The sequence below is a fragment of the Caenorhabditis elegans genome, chromosome IV (genome assembly GCF_000002985.6).
Source record: "Caenorhabditis elegans chromosome IV".
Taxonomy (NCBI): Eukaryota; Metazoa; Nematoda; class Chromadorea; order Rhabditida; family Rhabditidae; genus Caenorhabditis; species Caenorhabditis elegans.
This window is the reverse complement of record NC_003282.8, coordinates 7,902,603-7,925,013: the sequence shown is the minus strand read 5'-3', so window position 1 is coordinate 7,925,013 and position 22,411 is coordinate 7,902,603. Positions and strand designations below refer to the sequence as shown.

The window sequence follows — 22,411 nt, the reverse complement described above, 5'->3', positions numbered from 1 at the left end:
AAATTTGAGGTCTATAAAATCTGTAGAACGAAACCGAAGAAATGATAAATTTTGAAAATTTCATGAACAACAAGGCAACAATAACGAACAAAAAAAAATAAAACAGCAAGTACGTTTATCAGTAAGATCATAGGAAGTTTTTGCCAGACTTGTTCTTCGCTTTCTTGATTGCTTTACTCTTTTTCGCGGCTTTTTTCTTCTGCCTGAAAGTGTAATTGATTGATAAGTATTAATTAATGAATATTTGCGCTCATGATGAAAAAAACGTACGTTCCAGAGAGCCATGCTGGGAATGAACCATCCTTCTTTTTGAGGGTCTTTGTGTTGATTGTAGCCTGAGATGTTACTTCCATCTAAAAAACTTCGAAATTTACTTCTGATGAGATATATTTTACCAACCTTTTCTTCATTAGCAGTTCCATCGGTCTTTGTTTTTTCTGAAATAATAATAAATAATAAAAGATTGATTTTAATTGATTAAATTGCAACCTGCATCTTGTTTTTCGTACTCGTCACGTTTATCGATTGCTTTCTGAAGAAGAGCTGCCGTCTTTGGTTCCTTCTTGGTTCTGGCGATAGCACGAACTCTTCTCTTGAATTTTGATCTCAAACTTTTTGCCATTTTGTCTGAAAAACAAGCGAGGGAATATGTGAAAAGCACGAGACAAAAACGGAAAAGGTTGGAAAACGAATAAAGTTTAAAGGCGCATGCAATTTATTGGGTGATCGTTGCGAGACCCGTGCAGTTGGAAGGCAAGCCGGGTGGAAATACTGGCTTAATTAGTACGATCCGCTTCGTTTCACACTTTTATATCAATAAAAATTGTCGATCTTGAGAGTCTGAGAAGAGTTGAAGAATATATTTATTAAAAATACATATTTTCAGGCGAGTTCCATTACGACGAAGCAGAGTTAACGCTGATATCTTGCGAACAACAAGAGACTCGATGAAATAGCACCGGAAGAAAGGGAGAATCGGATATGTTCGGAACAAATGGAAACGCTGGAATCGCAGTAACTGATCCAACAAAGCAAGCGGAGGTATTTTCGGTTTTTAATGTTGGTATTTCTTTTTTAAAACTGATTTCAGATTTATCGAGCGTTGGAATCGCTGAAAAAAGACGAATCGGGATGGAAGAAATCTGTGGATTCGTTCATTGGACCTCATAAACCGTAATATTTTTAATTTAAAAATTAATTTTTGGAAAGACTTAACATAAAACCAATGAATAAAGATAAGTGGTGTTATTTCAGATCTCCAGAAGAGCAATTTCTCTTGTTGCAAGTTATAGAAGATTATCTTAACAAAAGATATCATTCATCGTCACAAGGAGATGTTTCTGTTATCAGGACATTTTTGCTTCATTATACTAAAAATTCTCGGAGCTCAACAGTCGATCAACCCGCGTTTCTCACTAACAAAATGGCTCACATCTTCTCATTGGTGTTTGCCGCAGATTTCCCTGAACGATGGTCCAGTTTCTTCAATGATCTGTTGGTTTTTTTGCTTTTTTTTAATTTAAAAATGGAAAAAGAAATTAAAATGTGAGCTATGATCAACTTTTGAACAAGAAATCTTTAATCATCAGAGATAATCATTACAACTACAATTAATATAATTAGAAAAAGTTTCAGCTTCTTCTCGGACAATATCAACGATCGCAAAGTCGCTTTTTTCTATTTGAAAGTTCTGCTTGCAATTGATACAGAAGTCGTGAATCGAGATATTCAGAGATCGAAAAATGTAACATAACACGGAATATTTCTGAAATTAATATTATATTTTTAAGGAAAGTGATCGAAACATTAAAATAAAAGATGCTATGAGGGAGATTTGTATCAATGAAATCGCTAAAAGTTGGTTGACTATCGCAAATGCACTTCCAGAAGACAACGTCATTCAGTGTCTTGTTCTGGATAATATTGCCTCATACGTTGATTGGATTGAGTTGGATCTTGTAGCCAACGACTACGTCATGCCTCTCATTATCTCAAAATTCCAGAATCCAGCAACTTCAGAGGTAGACCAATTTTTTTTTCCAAATTTTTGCCCAATTTTAATGATTTCAGTCAGCTACTGCAGCAGTTTGCAGCCTACTTGAAAAAGGAATGCCAGCAGAAAAGAAAGTTGGATTAACACTGACAATTATGACTGTATTGCGGAGTAACGGATTGCTAACAGTGAATGATGTAAGTTTGGTTGCCTTATTTTGAAATTTAAAAGTGGTGTACCAAAAATGGCTCGAAACTACCGAATTTCGAAATGAGACGTTCGGAAAATTTCCCAAAAAAGTTATGGCGATTCAAAGTTTTAGAAAAAGGCTTGTATTCAGCTAAAGACTCAAATTTTGCCAGCTTTACCAAGTCAGACCATGCGGAAGTTCATCTTTATTTGATTATCACCCTTTTATGTATATCTGGTAATTTATTCCCTGTTGTTTTCTCAGGTGGCAATAAAATCAATTAATCAAAAAGTTTCGTCCTCCGCGAAACTAATGGGGTTATTCAAGTAGTGTCGAAAAATTAAAAAGTGTAGAAAAATTACGTCACAACTGTATTCAAGTATATAAAAACATGTATTTAAATACATTTGTGACGTCACAAATGTATTTAAATACATTTTGCTACATTACTTGAATAACCCCATAACAAAAATGACAAAATTTGGGTTCTGAAAATAAACTTTTTTTTTTCAAATCTTTCAATCGCCGTAACCACTTTTTTGTTGAGAAACTTTAACAACGTTACCTTACGAAATTCGGTATTTTTGGGAGAAAAAATAAAAAAGTAAAGTCTCAGGTTTCGGAACTCTATCGTTAAAGAATTGTACAAATATTTATTTTATTTATTTTTTATTTTTAACAATAAGCTAAATTATAAGAAAAAGTCCATTAAAAATGATAGTGATTGTACTCTTTTTAAGAACAATGACGAAGAAGAAGTAACACGTGTAGGATCATTGGTTAATACTCTTGGATTAGTTCTTCTGGATGTTCAAAACAAGTGAGTTTGATTTATTGAAATTAAAAAGTAAAAAAATATGTACAGAAACATAAAATAATAAACAAAAAGCTTATCTCTAACAATACTTCAAAAGTTTCTTTTAAAAAGTGAATTTTGTGAGCAAGTTTGTTCACACTGCATCTTGCTCGCAAATCGATTCTGATTTCCGCACCCACTCCAACTAAATCGTTCACATCTTCTAGATTCATTGTCGTAATACCTGAGCGTTTAAATAAAATGAAAAGTAATAGATTTCAAATTCTTACCACATAATTCTTGCACGACTACATGATCCGGTAACTGGTGGTAGAGAACATACATCAACTGGACTTGGTGTAGTTGGTGGAGCAGTTGTTGGTAGAGTTGGAAGCATGAATGGAGGAATTAATGTTGGTGTTGGTGCTCCCGGTGTTCCTCCTCCGAATAGATTCAAAAATGGGGCAAATGGTGACGGAGGGGTAGTGGTTTGTGGAGATTGTGTGCTTGGCGGGACAGTAGGTGTAGGAGCTAAAGGTGATGGTATATTTGATGAAGTTTGTGTTTGTGAGGGGTTTGGAAATAGTGGTTGTCCACCATTTATTGTTCCGAATAAAGGTGGAGTAGGTGTGCTCTCGACGAGGCATTGAGGTACCTGAAAAGTATTGCGAATGTAATTTGTGATTGTTACAAATCAATAAATAAGTAAACTTTTTTTTTAATTCGATAGTAGGAAAATATGGAGGATATTCTATGGAGACGCGGATAAAACGTTTTTTTTAATCGACTTAACAACGCTCCGCCCACAAACCAGGTCTCGTTAGGTATATTTTGTGGCAAACCTGTAAATTCAAACGTTTTCTATTAGTTTCGCCAATTTTCAGAAAATCCTCAGGAGCGCGGTTTCACATCGATTTTAAAAGGCGTGTTTTTCTGCATTCCCATTATATTAAAACTGGCCAAAATTGTAGCAGCTAATCAGAGGTGGGCGGATATTTTTTTCGGATATTTTCTAATAATGAATTTATCAACAAGTATTGATGTAGTTATTCAGGAAGAAATGTATCCGAACAAAAGAGTAACTATTAAGCAACATTTTAATATGATAAAACCTAGAAAAATTCTACAAGTTTTCTGTATAAACGATATGCAAGTCCATTATCCGATATCCGTAATATCCGTAATATCCGATATCCGATGTTGCTCGGCTAATAAGTTTTAAGGTCTCGGTAAGGAAAACTTGTAGAATTTTTCTAGATTTTATCATATTAAAATGCTGCTTAATAGTTACTCTTTGGTTTGGATACATTTCTTCCAGAATAACTACATCAATACTTATCGATAAATTCATTATTAGAAAATATCCGAAAAAATATCCGCCCACCTCTGCAGCTAATCAAACATGTGAATTTCATTACAAACATCATAATGCTTACTATACAAAATAAAAATTCTTCATTTTCGTGTTAAAATAAAGAAAATCAACCTGCTCGTGAATAATACACTTTTTCGGAGGATCACAAATCAGAGATTCACAAAGCCAGTCGTTTCCCTGTCCGTGAATTGATTCAATTGCTAGAAATATCAGAAAAACTGCCGATCGACACATCTGAATTAAATATTATTTTTTGAAATTAAAAAAAATGAAATAAGTTATATGACAATGAAAATCAAGAAATACACTGGAACTAGTATTTATAGAGGAAAATGAATAGGAAATAAAAGCCGAATGGCAAAAAGGCGTTGAAGGTGAGTCACGCATCACAGATTGCTGCGAAGAGGAGAAGCGTAGAAAAGTGACCGGTTGGGTGGAATAGAAGAGGATAAAAGCCGAAGATTGGCCAAGACGAAGACACAGACATTTCGGATCATTTTGAATTTTAATTTGAAGCTTTCGAAAAATTGCCGCATTTGATTCAACATTAGAACTAGAAAAGATGAAATAATGTCTTCCTCGTGAAGTTTATAACAATAGTTGCGCTTAAAATAAGATATCATGATCTTTAGGCATGATTTGATCTGGATTTGAAAAAAAAAACAATTACAGTACTTGATGATACATTTAAATTTTCAATTTTACAGATTATGCGCCAGTTCGATCCTGGAAAAAGAACAAGAATGCTGTGTACAGGAGATGGCAGGTCTTGCAGAACCAGCACTTGTTGTTTTGAATAACGAGGATCCAGACTTGAGTTGTATGTGCATCGATTACATCCGAGCTTATTGCTCGTTCTTGTTAAAGTTTCACCCAAATGTAAGCTTTTTACAAGTTACTTTAGAAACTGTATTCAGATGATATAGTTTCTTTTTAACAAATCCTCGAGTTAGGTATATTTTTTTTTAAAAATGAATTCGAGTAATCTTTTTTCTAAATGAATCAATAATTATAGGAAACGAATTTCATTGAAAAAGTTATTCGGGCTGGTCTCCAACGATATGTGATGAACGACGACATGACGGTTGGTGGTGATGGAGAAGATGAAGTTGAATTTCAAGAATTTCGACGAGAACTCCGTTCAATGCTTAATGTAATCGGTTTAAAACGTCCCGAAGCTATCATAAACGCTGTAGAACCATGGACTGCTGAAGTTACGTCCGGTGGATCTTCTATTCCTGTGAATAGAATTGAAGCTCTTCTTAATGTAATCTTCCATCTACACGAAATTATTCCCGTGAGTTTTCTCTTAAAATTCTAGCAAAAACCAAACAGTTTTTAGAGCAACATGCTTCAAAGTCCACGAGAGGGAATTTCTCAACGAGCAGCACGACTACCAATTGTTATACTTGAAGGATTGGTATTAGATGGAAGATGTCCAGCAATTCACGTTCTCTACTTTGAACTTGCATGTAGATATGAACGTCTTCTTGTTTTACAACCTCAGCCTGTTGTTATTCCACATATTGCTGCAGCTTTTCTAGATCAACGTGGAATATCGATTTCATCTGCAAATGTTCGAACAAGAATCGTCTATCTCTTTTGTCGATTTGTGAAATCTCATAAAACAGTTCTTGGACCACTTGTATCAGAAGTTATTACTCGACTTGCCCCTCTCCTCGCAGTTTCTCCACAAGCAGATACAAATCAATTGCTTTCTCCTGAAGATCAAGGATATATTTTTGAAGCAACAGCTACACTTATCGTTTTTGGTGATTTGACATCTGAAATGAAATCTCAATACGTCGGAGAACTTGCATCTACTTTGGCAATGAAGTTTGAAAATGGTCTTGTCGAATTAAATACGGCTAGAGCTAGAAAAGCAGACGAAGAAACAATTCAAGCAATTCTTCAGTTTATGTCGAATATTATTGGATACAGTAGTCGAATGTCAAAAGCTTTTAACAATGCACAATCTATGAAAGCTTGCAACTGTATCGATATCTACTTGAGGTTGATCAAGCTTTATCTTGAAACTCTTTCACCACAAAATGCATTCCTGCTCGAATCGACAAGACAATTTGCTCACAGGCTTGTAGTCTCAATGGAGAACGAGTTGATGCCATATATGAATGGAATATTTGATAAATTGGCGTTAGTTTCTACTGATCTGGATTCAATGCATCATTTGCTCATTTTCTGTCATCAAACTGTTGCAAAGTATAAGAAAGCGATGCTAACAAGTGGAGTTGATTTGGGAAATGTTCTAGCGATTGCTGCGAGAGCATCACTTCAGGAACAAGAAAACAATATTCCAGCTAAAGGTTTGTAAGATAATTAATTACTTTTCAAAAAATAACACATTTTTTCAACTTTTCCATATAACTTTAAATTTTCAGATGATAGTCAACGAGCTCTACTTTATGTCCAACGTGCATTCGTTCAGCTATTATACACTGTCATTGCAAGTGATTGTACTCCTGCTCTAAATACAACACCCGGACTTTTGGATCATGTACTTGAATCAGCTGCTCGTCTAGCTCTGTCATCAGATCAAACTGCTCAAAAGGTCGCTCTATCATGTCTGGCAAAAATCTCTCTGATAACTCCATCATGGTCTGCAAGAACACTTCGTGTAGCACTTGAAATTCCTTCACTTTCCCATATTACCCCATCAGATGCTGGAAGCACATTGGTTGTTCATGAAGTGTGTGCTACATTAACCAGTCTACATCAATCTGATCCGGATGGATTTACACGAGCACTCAGAGAGCTTGTTCCCAATGGATTCTCAGATCAACTACTGTCAGCATTAACCAATTTGAAAGGAAAGAATCTAGATAAACAGGTTAGTTAGTTTACTTTTTTCAACGAAAACGTTATAAAATCAAATTGTGAAGAACTTTCGTTCGATTTCAAAAAGATAATTGATTTTTCCCCAAATGCGTCATCGGAAATTTTTTGGATTAAAAAAAAAGAAAAAACTCGAAATAAAAACGAAAATTTTCGATTCTTTGGAAAATCGAGAAAAAATGTTTATAAAATTAACCATAAAATTTTTTTAAATCAAATTTTGTTTCTGGCCATGACCATGAAACATAATTTTCTTCTAAAAATAAAAAAAACTGACCAAAATTTTAAGCTCTTTTCGAAAAATGGTTTTTTTTTTCGAAATATTGGAAAAACGGAAAACCTAAAACATTTTTTAATTTGATAATTCTGCAAATCGAAAAACGAAAAATTTTCGTGTTTCGATTTTAGTGAAAAATCGACATAGTTAGTAATGACGTGATGCTCAATAAGTTCTTTTAAAATCTTTAAAATTTTCCTAAAAAATTACTTTTTGAATCATAAAAATGGTTAAAATTATTTAAGGTAATGAATCTGTATTCTTCGCTTCGAAATCAAAGTGCTCAATAATTCAATTTCAACCATCTCCCTGGTGCCCTTTTCTCGCCGTCATATTCACCATTTTTCTTTTTTCCTCGTAATTTGTAAATCAATTGTTTTTTTTGTTATTGCGCTCAATGTTTTCATATTTCCAATTTTTCGCTTAAATGTTCTTAGAATTGGATCAAGTTGTTGTTAATCTTATTCCCCTTACCCGTATTCTGATGGTTTTTTGTTTGTTCGCTGTTCAACTTTTTCCTTCACAATTCCTAAGTGCCCTTTTTGAAAATTCTATTGAAATTTGCAGACTTGACGTTATTCGGGTGTTTTTCTCTTTCTATACTCAACAAATTATGTTCCTTCCTTTTAACATCATCATCAACATCATCATCAATGCTCCCAAAAACGTTTAATGTCACCCATTTTATTCACTTCTAGATTCTTTTCCCGTTTTGTCATACACGACAAAATTGGGTTTTCATTTGACTTGCAGTAGCTCTTTCATTTTTTTTTCAATTTGACACTGTTTAATGGTACTGAATGAAAAACTGGTATATAAAAAAGTTTTTATATTTAAAAAATTTCATAAATTTACACAACTTCAGATGATAATAATTTCATTCAGACAAAAACTGTAAAAATTCCAAAATTAACCCGTTTTCTACAATTTCATGATATCTATGGAAGCATTCGTACCAAAACAACGGAATCTCCTTTAATGAAGCATGCTCTCTGGAAACGATGTTCTATAAGACGATTTGTTCCAACTTTCATAGGCCAATTTCCACCTTCTTTCCACCGAAGAAACTCTGGCAGTAGTAGTTGCATTTCTTTCCGATTTGTGAATTCTTTTTGTGCTTTTCTGAATTTATATTAATTTAGTAAACGAAGAAGAAAAAATCATTAAAACCTTCCATGTAGAACAGTTTCCGTAACATCTTTCATCATTAAATTGAAATGTTCATCAAAAGTGGTTGGTATTCCCTCGAAAATCCGATCAATTCGAATTGCCGAACGAACTCTTACTTCAATTCTCTTTTGATTTATAACTGCATTTGCAATCATCGACATTGGTCCTTCAATTGTAATCATTTTATCGTGAAATGTTATTCCTTTTTTTTCAATTACACTTCGTCCATCAGTCATCATTGCTTCCAATCGTATTTGACGATCTCGAGCTTGTTGTCTGAAAAAATATTAAAACTTTAAAATTAATTTTCCAATAGTTCGAATTGTTTGACTGTTTAAATAATCATAGGCTTTTTGTTTTGGAATTTTTGAGTTTTGCTCGCGAAAATTGCTAGCATTCAGAGTATAAATACACACAATACATAGATAGTGCAAAATTAAGAACATTTTTAAAGTACTTTTGGTCGACTTCCAAAATTATGATACTTGAAAATTGAGTAAATAATAGATACTTTTAAAAATGTTAAAGTGTTACTATTACATAGACGTCCAAAATGAGAATTTTCGTCTTATTTTACGCTCACGGGTCTCGCCACGCAGGCATCGAGCTACTGTAACTTCATGTGTTCGTGGTGAGACCATGCGTGTAAGATATGGCGAAAATTCGCATTTGTGGACGTCTATAAAATAGTAAGACTTGAAAAACATTTCAAAATTCAATATTCGGTCATGTTGGACTATTTTAAGCCGGCAACTTCGCGACTACCATAAAATATTTTACATCTAAATTTCAAAATTTCAATTAATTGAAAGTTATATTTTTTAAAAATAACGAACTTTTTACTTATAGTCTTTTCTTTTTCCTCTCTTACAGTTCTTTCATCAAAATCACAAATTTCTTCTGCAAGTTCCGGATGCAAATCCACTAGATTTTTCTCAAATTCATCAGTTTTGAAATCTTCACTATTTCCTTCGACCCCTTCGATAAGTTCTGGATTTTTTTCGGCCACGGTTTTTAAAAACTTCTCAATATCAAAATCCTCTGCCATTTTGATTTTAAAACTACCTTCCTGAAACAATGCCAATAATGTTAAATGATGTATTATTGGTTTGTGTCTTCTTAAAATAAAAATTAGCCTGTCAACTCGTCTCGTTTAATGAAAGTGTATAAAGTTCCACCAAATAATTTCTTTATTCGCCGTACCACTTTCAAAATACAAGCAAATCCAATCGCCTAAAAGAAGAAAAGCAAATTCTACTGAATACGATTAAAAACGCCCGTCATCCTGTTCTCAAACGAGGAGAAGTGAAGATTCTGGGTGATACGTGTATGAAAGAAAATGGTAACGACAAAAACTTGAATAAACTAAACTTTCAAAAGAAAAAGAAATACAGAAACCACGTTGATTCTTAGATTAGTTGAGGGTACAACTTAAATAAAGAAATCACATGAAAACTGCCACAAAAAGAGGGAGAAAGAAAATAAAAATTTGAACGGGACGCAAAGGAGGAAAGGAATGACCAGGACAGCAGAAAAAATAAAAGAAGCTATAAATAGAACCGTCCCGTTTCTAATGTGTGAATCCCAAAAAAAAGGAGAAAAAAGAAAGAGAAGCTTCATCACGATTCAGATGGTCAGCTTTGCAGTCTGTTCACTGCACGACTGTTCGCGAGAGCAACTTTAAGTTCAAGTCCGTTGGTGTTTTAGGGGGGAAAGGAAACGAAATAATCAAAGCATTTTCTATGGGAGAGGAGCAACAAACACGAATAAGAATCTGAATTCGAGGCGGAGGCGACTCCAACAAAATGAGCTAATGATACATGTCGTAAGAGAGGACAAAATGATTAAAGAAGAGAGCCAATAACATATGAAGAATATTATTATGAAGAATAATAGAATGTGTTGGAGTTGATGATATTAAAAAAGAATCATCTACAACAACCGGGAACGGGAATAATGGGGATACACATCAGAAATTTTTCTTTGTCTTTCGAATTCGAAAATGAAGGGAGAAAACGGTAGGAATAGAAGAAGATAACTAGAATGAGGGTGTGTGGGTGCTTTTGTGTGTGTGTGTGCAATTGTGCCAAAATTATCGGTTCATCACAGAAGAAAAACCGGGTGGTGGTGGGACGGCTGATGATCGCAGACTGTTCTCATGCGACCAACGAGACATCGAATTATCATCCATAAACCGAACATTTACATTTGGAAGAAGAGCTTTGAATGCATCTTGTGCAGATTGTGGCTGCTGTGATTGATGATCCTGCATCATACTTTGATGGCCTCCCATTCCGAACAATCCCATACTTGACTGTTGCTGTTGCTGTTGTTGTTGTGATTGTTGTGTCATGTGTGGAGGTGCTTGTTGTGTCGTGGAAGATCTGTTCGTAGATGGACCTCCGAGTCCTGGAGGTGGTGCCATTCCAAATGGTACTCGAGGCATCAACATGTCATTGTACATGTATGAGTTGATTCCAGCATACATCTGCTGTTGTTGATGTTGTTGTGCTTGTTGCTGCGCTTGATGTTGTTGCTGTTGGCGATTGAACAAGTCTTGTAGAAGACTGGACGACTGTGACGACTGAGACTGATGTTGTTGTTGCTGTGAAGACTGTTGTTGCTGCTGCATCTGGAACAATTTTGATCATGGATAAAGTTTACTAACATGGAAATTATTTCAGTTTTAGACTTCCGGATGAAACCTAGTAAATTTTTTAAAAAAGTTATTCAAAGTAGGTTTCTACAAAAAATAAGCAGCAGAAGACCGTGTTGAACTAGGAAAAAGCTGATATGAAATTGTTCAGTGCATTGTTTCACTACTTTAGAGGCCCGTGAAATTGCTCCAAGTCTACATTTTTACAAATTTTGATTATTTCAAAGGCATTCTGGAAATTTTTTTTCAAACCATAGGTACCTTTATCATCGAAAAGCTGCAGAAATACACGTCTGGAGCCATTTCACAGACATCTAAGGTAGTTAAATAATGAACTGAATAATTTCAGATCGACTTTTTTCTAGTTCAAAATAAATACTCTTCTATCCCGAGCTACTTTGATGGTCCGTTTTCAAATTCCGAAGGTTTAAGTAATTTGGAAGTCTAATTATTGACCTCGAATACTTCCTTTCTGGTGCAAATCAATATTTTGTCAAGAAACAAATGAACTCGCGAAAAAAACAATTTTTCTAAATTGAAACTTACACTTCCGAATGGATGTGAAAATCCAGGCGTCGAGTCGAACTGTCTCTGCTGTTGTGATTGCTGTTGTTGCTGTGACATAAGTCTACTATACATATAGTCCTGTTGCCTGTTCATATCTGCTGCAAACTGTTGTTGTTGATGCTGTTGCTGTGCATGTAACTGATGAAGGAACGAATGATGTTGATCTTGATTCTGTTGTAATGGATGCTGTTGATGTGATGATTGAAGATGTTGTGGATGCTGCTGGGTTGACTGTCGCTGCTCGGGTAATTGACCAAACAATCTAGAACTGCGAATGATTAGTGAATATTCTTATCCTATACTACTTACTGTTTTAACACATCTAAAGTATGATTTGATGCTGAATTGTGTGGTGGAATCTGTTCTTGTTCTTCTTGTAACAACGCTGACAATCCCTTTGATGATTCGGTGAACGGATCGAATCCAAGATCATCGTCTGAATTGAACCTAGCGAGACCGGGTGGAGGACTAGCCTCTCTTCTGAACGACGGTGTGCTAGATGTGTGTGTTCCGAATAACGATTGTGAATTGAATCCTGAATCCATTTTGAACGTTGGGAATAGTGACGAAGGTTCGACGATCGTTGATTGTGCAGAAGGTGATGACAATCCGAGCAATGCTTCCCATTGCATAAGAGGAGCTGGTGCTTCTTGATGCTTTGCTGGTGCCGGAATCCCAAGATAATCATTTTCTGAGAATGATGTCCGGGCCAGCCGGTCGTCATTTACATCTAATTTTGACATAAGATCACTAACATCGTTTCTGAAAAGTTCAATTTTTTGTTGATAAATAAATGAAATTTCTGAAAATTGATACCTATGGATGTCCTCTTCAAACTCGTTTTCATTTCCTTCAGGATCTGTAGGAGGTGTATTGCTGGGCGCCACTGAAATTTCGTCGCGTTCTGACCACTGTCGCTCTCTGGCTGTCTGATTACTCCGTCTACTGTTAACTGTCTCATCTGCTGGATTTGAAGGTGCCGGGTCGTCGATAGACTGAAAATAAAAACTTTGAAGCTAAGCTTTAAAAAAAAAAATGCTATTACATTGCTTGTGTTCGTAGAATCTGCATCATCATCATCAGGATCATCCGCACACATGTGTATCGCTGAGCCTGCAGAATATTCAAATTATTTATTTTAAGTTAAAAGATTTTAGACTAAACCTGTTCGCTCAACGTCATCAACTGTGTCAGAATCATCTTCAAGATATCGCCGTGGTGAATTTGACCTGTAAATCGATTTTTTAAAAAATAATTATCAATTTATTGCATACGTTGGCGCCAGTATTTTATCCAATTGTGATGCAAGTGTCGATTGTGGCGGCGGAGGTCGGCTATTCATCGATTCAATTAATCGTTTCTCGTATTCTGTGTGCTTTCCAAGATGCATATCATCTTTTGTGAAACTTATTTCAGCTTCAGCGTTTTCATGCAAATACATACATTCCTGCAACAAGACGGATTATTGATCATGTGGAGGTGGGCGTAGTTACGAACACCGACCGGTTTGAAACACTTCCGACTATTCAAAAATGAAGAACAATACTTGGTTGTTCCAAGTGATGCTTTCACTAACCTACCATCCAACATTGAGTTATGTACGCCCTGAAAATAAAATGTTAACAATGGGAATTCAAGTTTATGCAGAAATTGTGTTTTTATGCAACTCAAAAGGTGGTTTTAATATAATTTTTTAAAAGAAACTCACTTGAATTGCTCTTAGCGCGTCATCAACTCTTTTATACGTTACGTAAGCCGTATGACTAGGTGGAAGATGAGGTGCAGGTAATGACGGTGTCGCACTCGTTACGATCTTCTGAATTTTACCGTACCGACCGAAATACTCATTTTTCTTCAAAATCTCAGGATCTGCTACACGAGGTGATAATCCCACGACGTAGACAAGATTCTTTTGGAGTACACGGTAATTACAAAGATATTGGCGTGCATCCGATAATTTCAGTTTTTCCGCTTGTTTTTTCAATCGTTGTTCGTCCTTGTGTTTTCGCACATCGTCGGTTGTCATTGGCTGAAACATATATATTGTGGAAATCTTGAGAAATAACCTTAAGAATTGAACAAACCTTAAAATTGACAGGGTCTTCAGGATATGGCTGCCGGCAAGCAGGACATAATCCATTTTCATCGGTTCGTATACGATGCCAGCAAAATCGGCAAATCTGAAAAAAGAGTTTCGTTTTAAGTCAGAGAAGAATTTTTTGATGACAATTTATATACGCAAGCAACTCATCTTCCTAACGCGGATATTTCTGATTTTCCTATTTTTAATTTTAGTTGTTAGATTTTCAAACAAAAAATTACCTGGTACTCGCATTTGCATGGATAAAAGTTGATGTCATCCAGTTCAAGGGTCTCCATGCACAAAGGGCACTGAAATTATGAAATTGGATTTTTTCAGAAATATTTCAAAATCTGTTTCCGAAATCAAACTCACTTCCTTATCGCAACTTTCATCGCTGCAGGTAGACATTTTGGCGATAGTCGTGGAAAACAAGTGAGGATTGAGAGTAGGAACACTGAAAAATGAAAAGACTTGAAGGCAGTGAGAAGAGAAAAACGAGAAGTGCAGCATGACCAATTGGTCGATCAATAAATCGAGTGAGAGAACGAGAGAAGACATGCGAAAGGCACGCAGACGGATAGAGTAAAATAAATTGTAAAATGAGAGTATTAACGCGGAAATTGTTAGATGACTACTGAAATACAAAAAGGTTATCTGGAGAGTTCATTTTAGAGAAAGTGCTGCACGAGGAAATTTCTAAATTCGCCGCGGAAACGAGATTTTGCTTCATTAGGCGTACGGGAACCGAACCGCATATCGCGATTTGATTACAACGATAAGATAGTGTTCCTTGAAACAGTTTCGTTGAATCGATTCGTCTTCTGTCACATTTCTTCGCTTTTTATTGAATTGTTTTGGATTCATTCATTTTCTTCGCGCAATACTTCAAAAAAAAACAGTGAGTCAGCAAAATCAATAAATTGCGGTATAACTGGGCGCAGCGTGTTCATCGTGATATTTAGAATACATTCTGCTAGATTGTAAAAAATTGCGCGAGAGAAAAATGTTTATAAACTGAAAAATGGGCATATTTCTCGAACATTCTCTATAAAACAATTGTAATTTTATTGAAACTTGAGAATGAGTATCAGACACTGTCGAAAGATGTTAAAAAACATAAACTAAATTGAAATACGTTTGTCTCGCTTTCAATTACTCGCTGGAAATTGTTAGAGAACAAAATCACGTGACCCGTATTTTCAGACTGTTTTATCTCGACTCTGTCTCACACATTCAACATTATTTTTATATAATAGAAAACTGGACGAGACTGGCTTTCCTTTGACATATCAATTTTCAAGATTTATTGATTTTAGGTTAATGAACGGAGCCTGCAAAGAATTATTGATGGGCTGCGCGATGGCGGAAGAGGAGCGAGAGGGGGGCTGCAGTGAAAGAATTGTGAGAGAGAGAAGGCAGACCGCTGCGAGACCCATTCCCCGTTATAATGCGTGCGTCTTTCGCTCGGCGTTTCTTTGCTACGGTACCACTCAGAACAGTGTTCGTCTGTTTTATCGGAAATTTGTCCTAAATCTCAATTGCATCCATTTTTCCAACATCGTCATATTTTCTTCATTTTTTTCAGGTAAAAAACAAAATAATTATGGAGGTAGATACGGCAAGTAGCCGCCACTCAACTGTGTTAAAGCGAAAAGCGACCGATTCGATCAATGAAATTCTTAATTACGGACAATCGTCGACTAGCCCACAGAAACGGTCAGTGGAAAAACGTCTTCGTATTAATTCGAATTTTATTTTTTCAGATGTAAGAAAGCTGCTTCTCTTCACAAGTACAGAGATATGGAAACATATCACAAAATTATCAAAACGTACAAGGTGGGGTATAATCTTATTCGTATTTTACTCTTCTTTACTTTCGGGTTGAAAATACAATAAGATTTTCAACAATTCTTTATATTCATTCACAAAATGACAATGTCCCAAAATTATCGATTTATTTGTTTCTACCGGCCAGGTTCCGTTCGAAAAATTACTTTGTTTCTCGAAACCAAGCTACTTTATATTAAGTTCTCACAGAATCCTTATCCTCAATAATTCTTTTCGTCTTCTTTTCGTCATATCGATTTTTTCAGGCACCCACGTGGTACGGATGCGCGGTCTCTCCACGTGATCTCGCAGACTATGGATGGGCTTGTGTGAAGAAAGACTGTGTTAAATGCATTGAATGTGAGCAATACCTCAGCACAGTTCTCCCGAATATTTGTAAAGTCTCATTCAACGTCTACAACTCATCTCTTCAGTGAGTTTTTCAAATTTAATTATTAATTCATAGAATAGTTCCTCTTCTGTGAAAGTTAGGATTTCGGGAGAATTAAAATTATTTTTTACAGAGATATTCACGAAAAAATGACGACAGCTCACCGAACAACCTGCAAGCTTCGATGTGGTGCTCCACCATTCCGAATCGTTGAGCCAACAGCCAAAGAAGTAATGGATGGAATTCAACGGAGATTGTCTGATTCTAAAAAAATTATCGATGAAGACTTGAAGGCTGATATCCCATCAGATGTGAATCTTCCGAAAATTGAAGGAGTTCCAGAACAACTTATTTATGTAGCAGCTCTTGGATGGCATGTTTCGATGCCAAAACGAGGATCTCTTCTTTTTGGATGTGACAATTGTGCCAGAGAGTTAGCCATTAGGTTCGTGAGCTAAATTAAAAATTATAATCGATACTCGTTCTAGTTTTTTCCTATTTTTCCAATTTTCCATTTCCAGGTGCGGAAACAAATTTGATCCGATTCACAATCATGAACGTTGGTGTCCTCGGATTGAAATGGATGATCACGGGGAACCAAGTTGGCAATCTGATCTCAACACTGTCCTCAACACAAAAAATCATGTGACTAACCGAGTAAGTGCTCGCTAATATAATTACTTGAAAACTTTCATTTTTGCAATCCAAAAATTAAACAAATCAGCACTATTTGGCTTCTGTAGCGCTATAGCAGACATTATGACTGAGATCGTTCCGAGACCCATTTGAAAAATAGCGTGTATCTTAAAACGACATTCCCAAATATCGCGAAATTACGATATGATAAAAAATTTTTGAAATTGAAAAAAATATAGAAAAAAAAACTTGATTAGTTTGGAAATAAAATTTATTTTTATTGAAAAACTTGAAAACAATATCAAAAACTACTTGAAACATGCCATTTATGAAAGTAATGGTGTATAAATTTTGTCGGCAAATGATTTCTACATTTATTTTAATCTTAAAAAGTTTTGTAAATTGGCCGAGGAGATTCGCCGCCAACACCTATACTAAACTTGAAAAATTAAAAATTTTATTTTTTTCGTAATTTCAGTACACTGGGTCATCGATCTTCAAAGAAGCATACGCGGCTCGACGTCTTCTCGACAGTTCACTTTCTACAATCATCACACCAAATTATATTTGATGCTTTTTTCCAATTTTCTTTCGTGTTTTGTCCCGCGACATCTTCATCCAGTGCCTCTTATGAATCGTCTAGTTCTTTCTTATTTTTTGCCTTATTTTCAGTTGGCTCCAACCCATCCAACCAGTCATCTCACTCTTTTTGCACTTTCCAGGGCCCCAAATCTTTTTCGATCACATTTTTTTCTTTTGCCTCACATTCGGAACACTTTGATTTTAATATAATAGTTTAAAGAATGATATTCTTGACAAATTCGCATCCATCAATATTAGTAGAACATGCTCATCATGAAATACCCCTTTTCCTTATTGGAAAATCGACCATAGACGGGTCCATATCGTCTTTTCATTCTATTTCCCCCTCCTCATTTGTGCCCTACTTGTACTATTCATTCGTGAAAATAGACTTTGTTTTTTTAAAACGAAAATATTACAAGTCCTCGCTCGTTCCTCTACCACTAGGCTTCAATCATTTCACGGATCTTTTCTGACTTTTATAAACTAGATTTCGTCTTTTTTTTAAATGAACAATATATCTCGAATTTAATATTTTCATTATACGTGCAATATTTAATTTGATCTGATTTTACACGAAATGAAAACTATAAACAAACAAGTAAGAAAATGATGAAAAGTGCGATAAAACATTGTAAGAAAATTGAGCAAAAACTGAAAGAATGAGAGAATCGTAATACCCATGAATGTTTGTTAGGTAGAAGTGCAGATAGGTAAGTTAAGATTTTGAATATAAAATATCATTTCGATGATCCAAACGCTTTTGCGAGAATTCCGTTCCGCTTTACAGTTCCAGAAAGTTTTCGTTCACTTGCCACGTTTGACGAAGGTCCGGCTGAAAAAAGAAACATATTAAAACAGAATAAGTAATGTAGGAGTTAAGAAATGTAGATATTAAAATTTATTTTTATTCATTTTCGTATTATCCGGATGCGAAATTTTCAGATTTTCGCGCTAAAAATACGGTCCCGGTCTCGAAACGAAAACTGTCTGCTAAAAAAGGAGGGTATGCTCTTTTAGCGAGTACTGTGAGTTCAAACTTGTGTGGCTGCGGAATTTTCATAGATTTTTCATAGGGTTCCGATAAAAATAAACTTATTAAAAAACCAGTTTTTAAAACACATAAATTTTAACAAATCTAGAAAAAAACGTTTGAAGAACCGATGAAACTCCCGCAGAAAGTTTAAAACTGCAGTAGTTTTTAAAGTCAGACACAATTTGCATTCATATTCCACCTACAAAGACTGAATGATTTTGTTTTCTAAATGGAAATTTCCCAATACCGAAAACCAAAAACAATACTCTTGAGCGCAAAACTACAAGTGATTGCATAGTTACTACTGTCTTTCAGCTCTTTCAAGGTAACTGCCATCTTGAAAAAAAAAACGAGAAAACACAAGTCTATAACTACAAAAACATGCCAATTCTAGTGCTAACGACTCCCGTCGTAGATGTGTGCATTCCACCGTTCATCGTGCTTCTACGGATTGGAGCTCCTGGTGGATTGTTATTTGCTTCTCTCGGAAGACTTGAACTCCGTTTGGCCATGGCAGTTGAATATGCGGGGGGACTGGCGGTAACAACTGAAGAATGACATAACTACGAAAAGACTAACACAATAATATAAAGCCTTGCCAAATTAAATAAGAATGTGCAGAAAGTTTTGAAAAATCAAAGAAAAAAACGTACCATTCATAGATTGTATGGCAGCCTCCAGCTGTTCGAGATCAGGCGACAGTGGCATCACAGCAGATGTATTTGTTATAACTGAGGTAGTTGGCATTGTAGTAGTTGCTGCGGACTGAGGGCGTCGGACTGCTGTGGAGGAAACACCCATAACTGGTGTCTTTTTCACTGGCGAACTCATTGTGCGAGGTCTGAAAGTTTTCATGGTACTGTAATTTGTTTGAGTTTGGCAGATTGCAGTGACATAGCAATATCAAAATTGATTGTAGTCAGAAATCTTACACATTAGAACTAGATGCCGGCAAACTTCCAATACTCATTCGAGGGACCGGTGTTGTTACAGCTGGAGGTGGAGCTCTTGGAAGTCGACTCTTTTCAGTTGGAAATGTTGCTGAATTTGGAAGACGAGCTACAGGAGGAGGAGCTGGCTGTTGTCTATTAACTGCTGGTTTTGCACCTCGATTCGCCATTATTAGGGATCCTGTGTCGGGTGGAAGTTGAGGTAGCTGCAATAACATAAAATATGAAATGCGGAAATTCCATAACTTGTTTTGAGAGCTAAATTTTGCTAATCATGAGTGCAATCAACTATGTGAAGGTTGTCTTATTATGTTCAACTGATAAAAGAAAATGCAGATGGGAAATATCATGTAATAAGTAAAAAGTTACAACTTTTTTGCATTTGTCAAGAGCTAATTTAAAACAATTCTTTTGACATTTAGAGACATCGATAAACCAAATTTCTATGACCGTTTCAGGAAAATTGAAAATTTGAAACAAAACTCACTACATTCCCAGGCTTATCAATTGACATTTTTGCTCCAGTTAACGTCAGATTCCGTCGAAGCATCTGAAGATCGGCTTCTTGTCCACGAACTGTTTCTCGAAGGCTCAGATTTTCAGTTTTCACCATTTTCTGAGTTTTTGTGAGCGATTCCCGTTCTGCTCGTAAAAACGTGACTTCTTTTTTCAGCTCCTCAATAAGCTCGCGTTCACTTAACGCTGATGATGGACCAGCTGAAAGTTTTATTGAACTAAAAAAACTTATTTTGCAGTTAACTCACGTTTGGTAGGATCATTTTGATTTTGAAGCATAATTTGTTCGGCTTTCACTCTTAATTCGTGCATTTTTAAAAGCATTTGTTTGCGTTCTTGTATCAAATACAAAACGATTGATTCGTGACGTTTTTTCTCATTTCCAAGTGTCATTTCCATTTTATCCTTTGCGATTTCGGCTTTGCGTTTCTCCTCAATATGAAATTCAATTTGTTGTTGAAGTTGATTTCGTTCTTTTTCCAAGTGAGCGACCAAATCATCTCCTTGTTTCGCGTACCTAAAGATTTGTTCTAAATTTTAGGCGTATGAGTCGAGTTATAATGTTTATTAAGGTATTTTCTTATTTCGTAATATATAACTCACCTTATTTTAGCTTCTCTATCCGCCTCCAACTTTTTCACGAGTTTATATTGCTTCTTCTCCAGCGCAACCAACAGCTGAAAACTTTTTTGATTGGTGTAAATAGAGGGAGCTGCACAAAAATTTAATTACCACAGCCGCATTTCTTTGCGATTGCTTTTGCACTGCCATCATCTTATCCAACTGATCCACTTGTGACTCGTACATTTGAACAATCTTCTCTTCATCAATCTGTTCGCCAGTAATTGCCGAATCTCGTCGCAACGCAGCAAATGGATCGTTCATATTTAGTTTTCCATATTTAGCTTCGGATAGTAGAATTTTCGTTCTTTCACGTTTCAGATGATCAATGACATCTTCTCTTGCTTGAACTTCACCTTCCATGAACGAGAGCAATTTCATCAGTTCATCACTTGAGAAATCGTTAACCCCCTGCTCTTCGGGAAGATTGTCATATTCGGGCTGAACCTTTCGAATAGACGGAAGTACCAATTTCTGAACATTGTAGAAGTTTTTGGTTAATTACTGATAAATTATATATTTTCAAAACTTTGGGTGTGGCTCAATCACTCGGAAAATGAGCGTTAATTTGCAATCTTAGAATAATTTGAGACTGTGAATATTAAAAATTAGAGTATACAAACTTTGCTTACAATTTTATGTTCCTTGTGGAATTAAAACTCACTTTTGATGTTGATTGAAAAGTTGGATCAAAACTGTCATCGAGTAAATTTGGCATCGTGAAAGAAACACGGCAAACGCCGTGAAGCAGAAGTCTGGAAAAATTATTTTTGAAACGTTTTCGAAATTTCTGGAGAAAAAAACACGAAGTCGATGCAGAAGAAGAAAAAGCAGACGTTGAACGTGGATAAACTGAAGAACTAGAGACCGAGGGATATAGAGAAAGGGATTCAAGTGTGTAACTTCGTGTGCTTCTATTTCACAGTGATTGCTTGAAGAGGTGGAGACGCAGACGAAATGTTGTCATTCCCTATGCCTTGCGACCGGGCTCTCACATGTCGAGAGCAGGGCTCTACTGGCTCCGCTCCAAGTGATGACACTTGGTTCGTTTTGAACGATATCTATTGCAAGGAACTTTTATGTTAAGAGAGAAGATCCGTTCGAATAACGATATAGCAAAAAGTTCAAATGAACTTTGTAAAGGTGACCTACACAATCAGATGTTATCGAGAAAAATCTAAACATCTTGTTCAGCCATTTTAACTGGGTTGTTTTCACCATGAAAAAACACGGTGGTGATGCTGAGCTTAAGTACACTGTTTGTTGAAGATGACCAGCAACGAAAAAAGCAAACAAGGCGGAGGAGAATGTTTGCCAGAGTCTGGTAGTTTTTCTAGTAAGAATCCATAATTGCAAAAAAGGAAATCATATCCCAAATAGTTGAATATTGAAAGACGCAAATTTTATATCTCCAAAATTTAGGATTCCTAAACGAGTCAAACATTTTTTCTATTTAGCCTTCCAGATATTGAAAATAATAAACAGGAATTTTCCTCAAATCTGGATGAAGATCGATGGTTATTTTGAAAAATTAGTACGCAAAAAGAGATTTCGAGTCAGAGAAATGGATACAACTAATCTAAACCTGCAATCGATGATGTCTCTCTCATTAAAAATCAAAGTTAACCTATTTTAGTTCACTATCAAGCAACAAATCCTTTAATAAAAAGATTACTGTAATTACGCGAAATGATAAAAACTTATAAAAAGTGATAAAATAATTATTTAAACTGGCGGTAAACGAGAAAGCGATAAGAAAATGTCTGGTGACGTCACTCAGAGTCGCAAAAACTTTGCGCGTAATATACTGCGCGCGGTACGCAATAGAAGATACATGGTGTTTGCACACGTATACGGTAAGCGCTCAATTGAGAACGACTTTTTTGTTTTAA

The 22,411-nt window shown here is 35.7% G+C and overlaps 7 protein-coding genes and 1 non-coding gene across 15 annotated transcripts; 3 read left to right on the top strand and 5 right to left on the bottom strand.

Moving 5' to 3' along the window:
- Positions 1-45: 45 nt before the first annotated feature.
- On the bottom strand, positions 46-664 carry C49H3.3 (UPF0642 protein YBL028C). The gene is made up of 4 exons (NM_068920.4): positions 490-664; positions 400-437; positions 271-353; positions 46-203 (listed from the first exon to the last, which is right to left on the bottom strand). Exons 1-4 carry the CDS (start codon positions 620-622, stop codon positions 128-130), a joined length of 330 nt encoding a protein of 109 aa, NP_501321.1. The 5' UTR covers positions 623-664; the 3' UTR covers positions 46-127.
- Positions 665-710: 46 nt separating this feature from the next.
- On the top strand, positions 711-852 carry C49H3.14. The gene has a single exon (NR_056255.1). It is a non-coding gene; the product is annotated as an Unclassified non-coding RNA C49H3.14 (non-coding RNA).
- A 129-nt stretch (positions 853-981) lies between these two features.
- On the top strand, positions 982-8,325 carry xpo-3 (Exportin-T; the record flags this gene model as incomplete). Of its 3 annotated transcripts, none has more annotated exons than NM_068919.8 (12): positions 982-1,041; positions 1,091-1,173; positions 1,255-1,494; positions 1,636-1,744; positions 1,791-2,021; positions 2,071-2,190; positions 2,924-3,003; positions 5,062-5,233; positions 5,370-5,651; positions 5,697-6,678; positions 6,754-7,202; positions 7,730-8,325. In NM_068919.8, the coding sequence occupies 12 exons, from the start codon at positions 982-984 to the stop codon at positions 7,772-7,774; spliced, it is 2,853 nt and encodes a 950-aa protein (NP_501320.2). The 3 variants fall into 3 exon arrangements, with proteins under 3 accessions (NP_501320.2, NP_001294153.1, NP_001368437.1); NM_001307224.3 differs by having other exon boundaries at positions 1,630-1,744; positions 7,730-7,774; NM_001380346.1 differs by lacking the exons at positions 982-1,041; positions 1,091-1,173; positions 1,255-1,494; ... (2 more) ...; positions 2,071-2,190; positions 2,924-3,003 and having other exon boundaries at positions 5,114-5,233; positions 7,730-7,774.
- C49H3.16 (BPTI/Kunitz inhibitor domain-containing protein) lies at positions 3,002-4,588 on the bottom strand (the record flags this gene model as incomplete). Its single annotated transcript, NM_001268379.2, has 3 exons — positions 3,002-3,223; positions 3,270-3,634; positions 4,466-4,588. The coding sequence occupies 3 exons, from the start codon at positions 4,586-4,588 to the stop codon at positions 3,091-3,093; spliced, it is 621 nt and encodes a 206-aa protein (NP_001255308.1). The 3' UTR covers positions 3,002-3,090.
- C49H3.4 (Sm domain-containing protein) lies at positions 8,304-9,723 on the bottom strand. Its single transcript, NM_001392339.1, has 3 exons — positions 9,491-9,723; positions 8,655-8,930; positions 8,304-8,606 (listed from the first exon to the last, which is right to left on the bottom strand). Exons 1-3 carry the CDS (start codon positions 9,700-9,702, stop codon positions 8,423-8,425), a joined length of 672 nt encoding a protein of 223 aa, NP_001379819.1. The 5' UTR covers positions 9,703-9,723; the 3' UTR covers positions 8,304-8,422.
- A 101-nt stretch (positions 9,724-9,824) lies between these two features.
- Positions 9,825-14,439, bottom strand: ntl-4 (CCR4-NOT transcription complex subunit 4). Of its 5 annotated transcripts, none has more exons than NM_001307222.3 (12): positions 14,333-14,439; positions 14,200-14,268; positions 13,962-14,057; positions 13,586-13,906; positions 13,375-13,482; positions 13,152-13,324; positions 13,042-13,106; positions 12,923-12,990; positions 12,694-12,872; positions 12,187-12,639; positions 11,857-12,145; positions 9,825-11,286 (listed from the first exon to the last, which is right to left on the bottom strand). In NM_001307222.3, exons 1-12 carry the CDS (start codon positions 14,366-14,368, stop codon positions 10,747-10,749), a joined length of 2,397 nt encoding a protein of 798 aa, NP_001294151.1. In that variant the 5' UTR covers positions 14,369-14,439; the 3' UTR covers positions 9,825-10,746. The 5 variants fall into 5 exon arrangements, 4 of the variants coding, with proteins under 4 accessions (NP_001294151.1, NP_001294150.1, NP_001294152.1 ...); NM_001307221.3 differs by having other exon boundaries at positions 9,830-11,286; positions 11,857-12,139; positions 13,381-13,482; positions 14,333-14,421; NM_001307223.3 differs by having other exon boundaries at positions 9,830-11,286; positions 13,381-13,482; positions 14,333-14,420.
- Positions 14,440-15,545: 1,106 nt separating this feature from the next.
- Positions 15,546-17,921, top strand: npp-27 (C3HC-type domain-containing protein). Its single transcript, NM_068916.7, has 6 exons — positions 15,546-15,676; positions 15,724-15,796; positions 16,054-16,220; positions 16,312-16,623; positions 16,700-16,835; positions 17,293-17,921. Exons 1-6 carry the CDS (start codon positions 15,564-15,566, stop codon positions 17,383-17,385), a joined length of 894 nt encoding a protein of 297 aa, NP_501317.1. The 5' UTR covers positions 15,546-15,563; the 3' UTR covers positions 17,386-17,921.
- Positions 17,919-21,276, bottom strand: cbpl-1 (Cortactin-binding protein-2 N-terminal domain-containing protein). 2 transcript variants are annotated; one of them, NM_068915.8, is made up of 9 exons: positions 21,184-21,274; positions 20,631-20,993; positions 20,502-20,575; positions 20,147-20,415; positions 19,870-20,099; positions 19,365-19,588; positions 19,086-19,273; positions 18,818-18,979; positions 17,919-18,231 (listed from the first exon to the last, which is right to left on the bottom strand). In NM_068915.8, exons 1-9 carry the CDS (start codon positions 21,235-21,237, stop codon positions 18,137-18,139), a joined length of 1,659 nt encoding a protein of 552 aa, NP_501316.2. In that variant the 5' UTR covers positions 21,238-21,274; the 3' UTR covers positions 17,919-18,136. The 2 variants fall into 2 exon arrangements, with proteins under 2 accessions (NP_501316.2, NP_501315.1); NM_068914.6 differs by lacking the exon at positions 18,818-18,979 and having other exon boundaries at positions 21,184-21,276.
- Between the last annotated feature and the right edge of the window lie 1,135 nt (positions 21,277-22,411).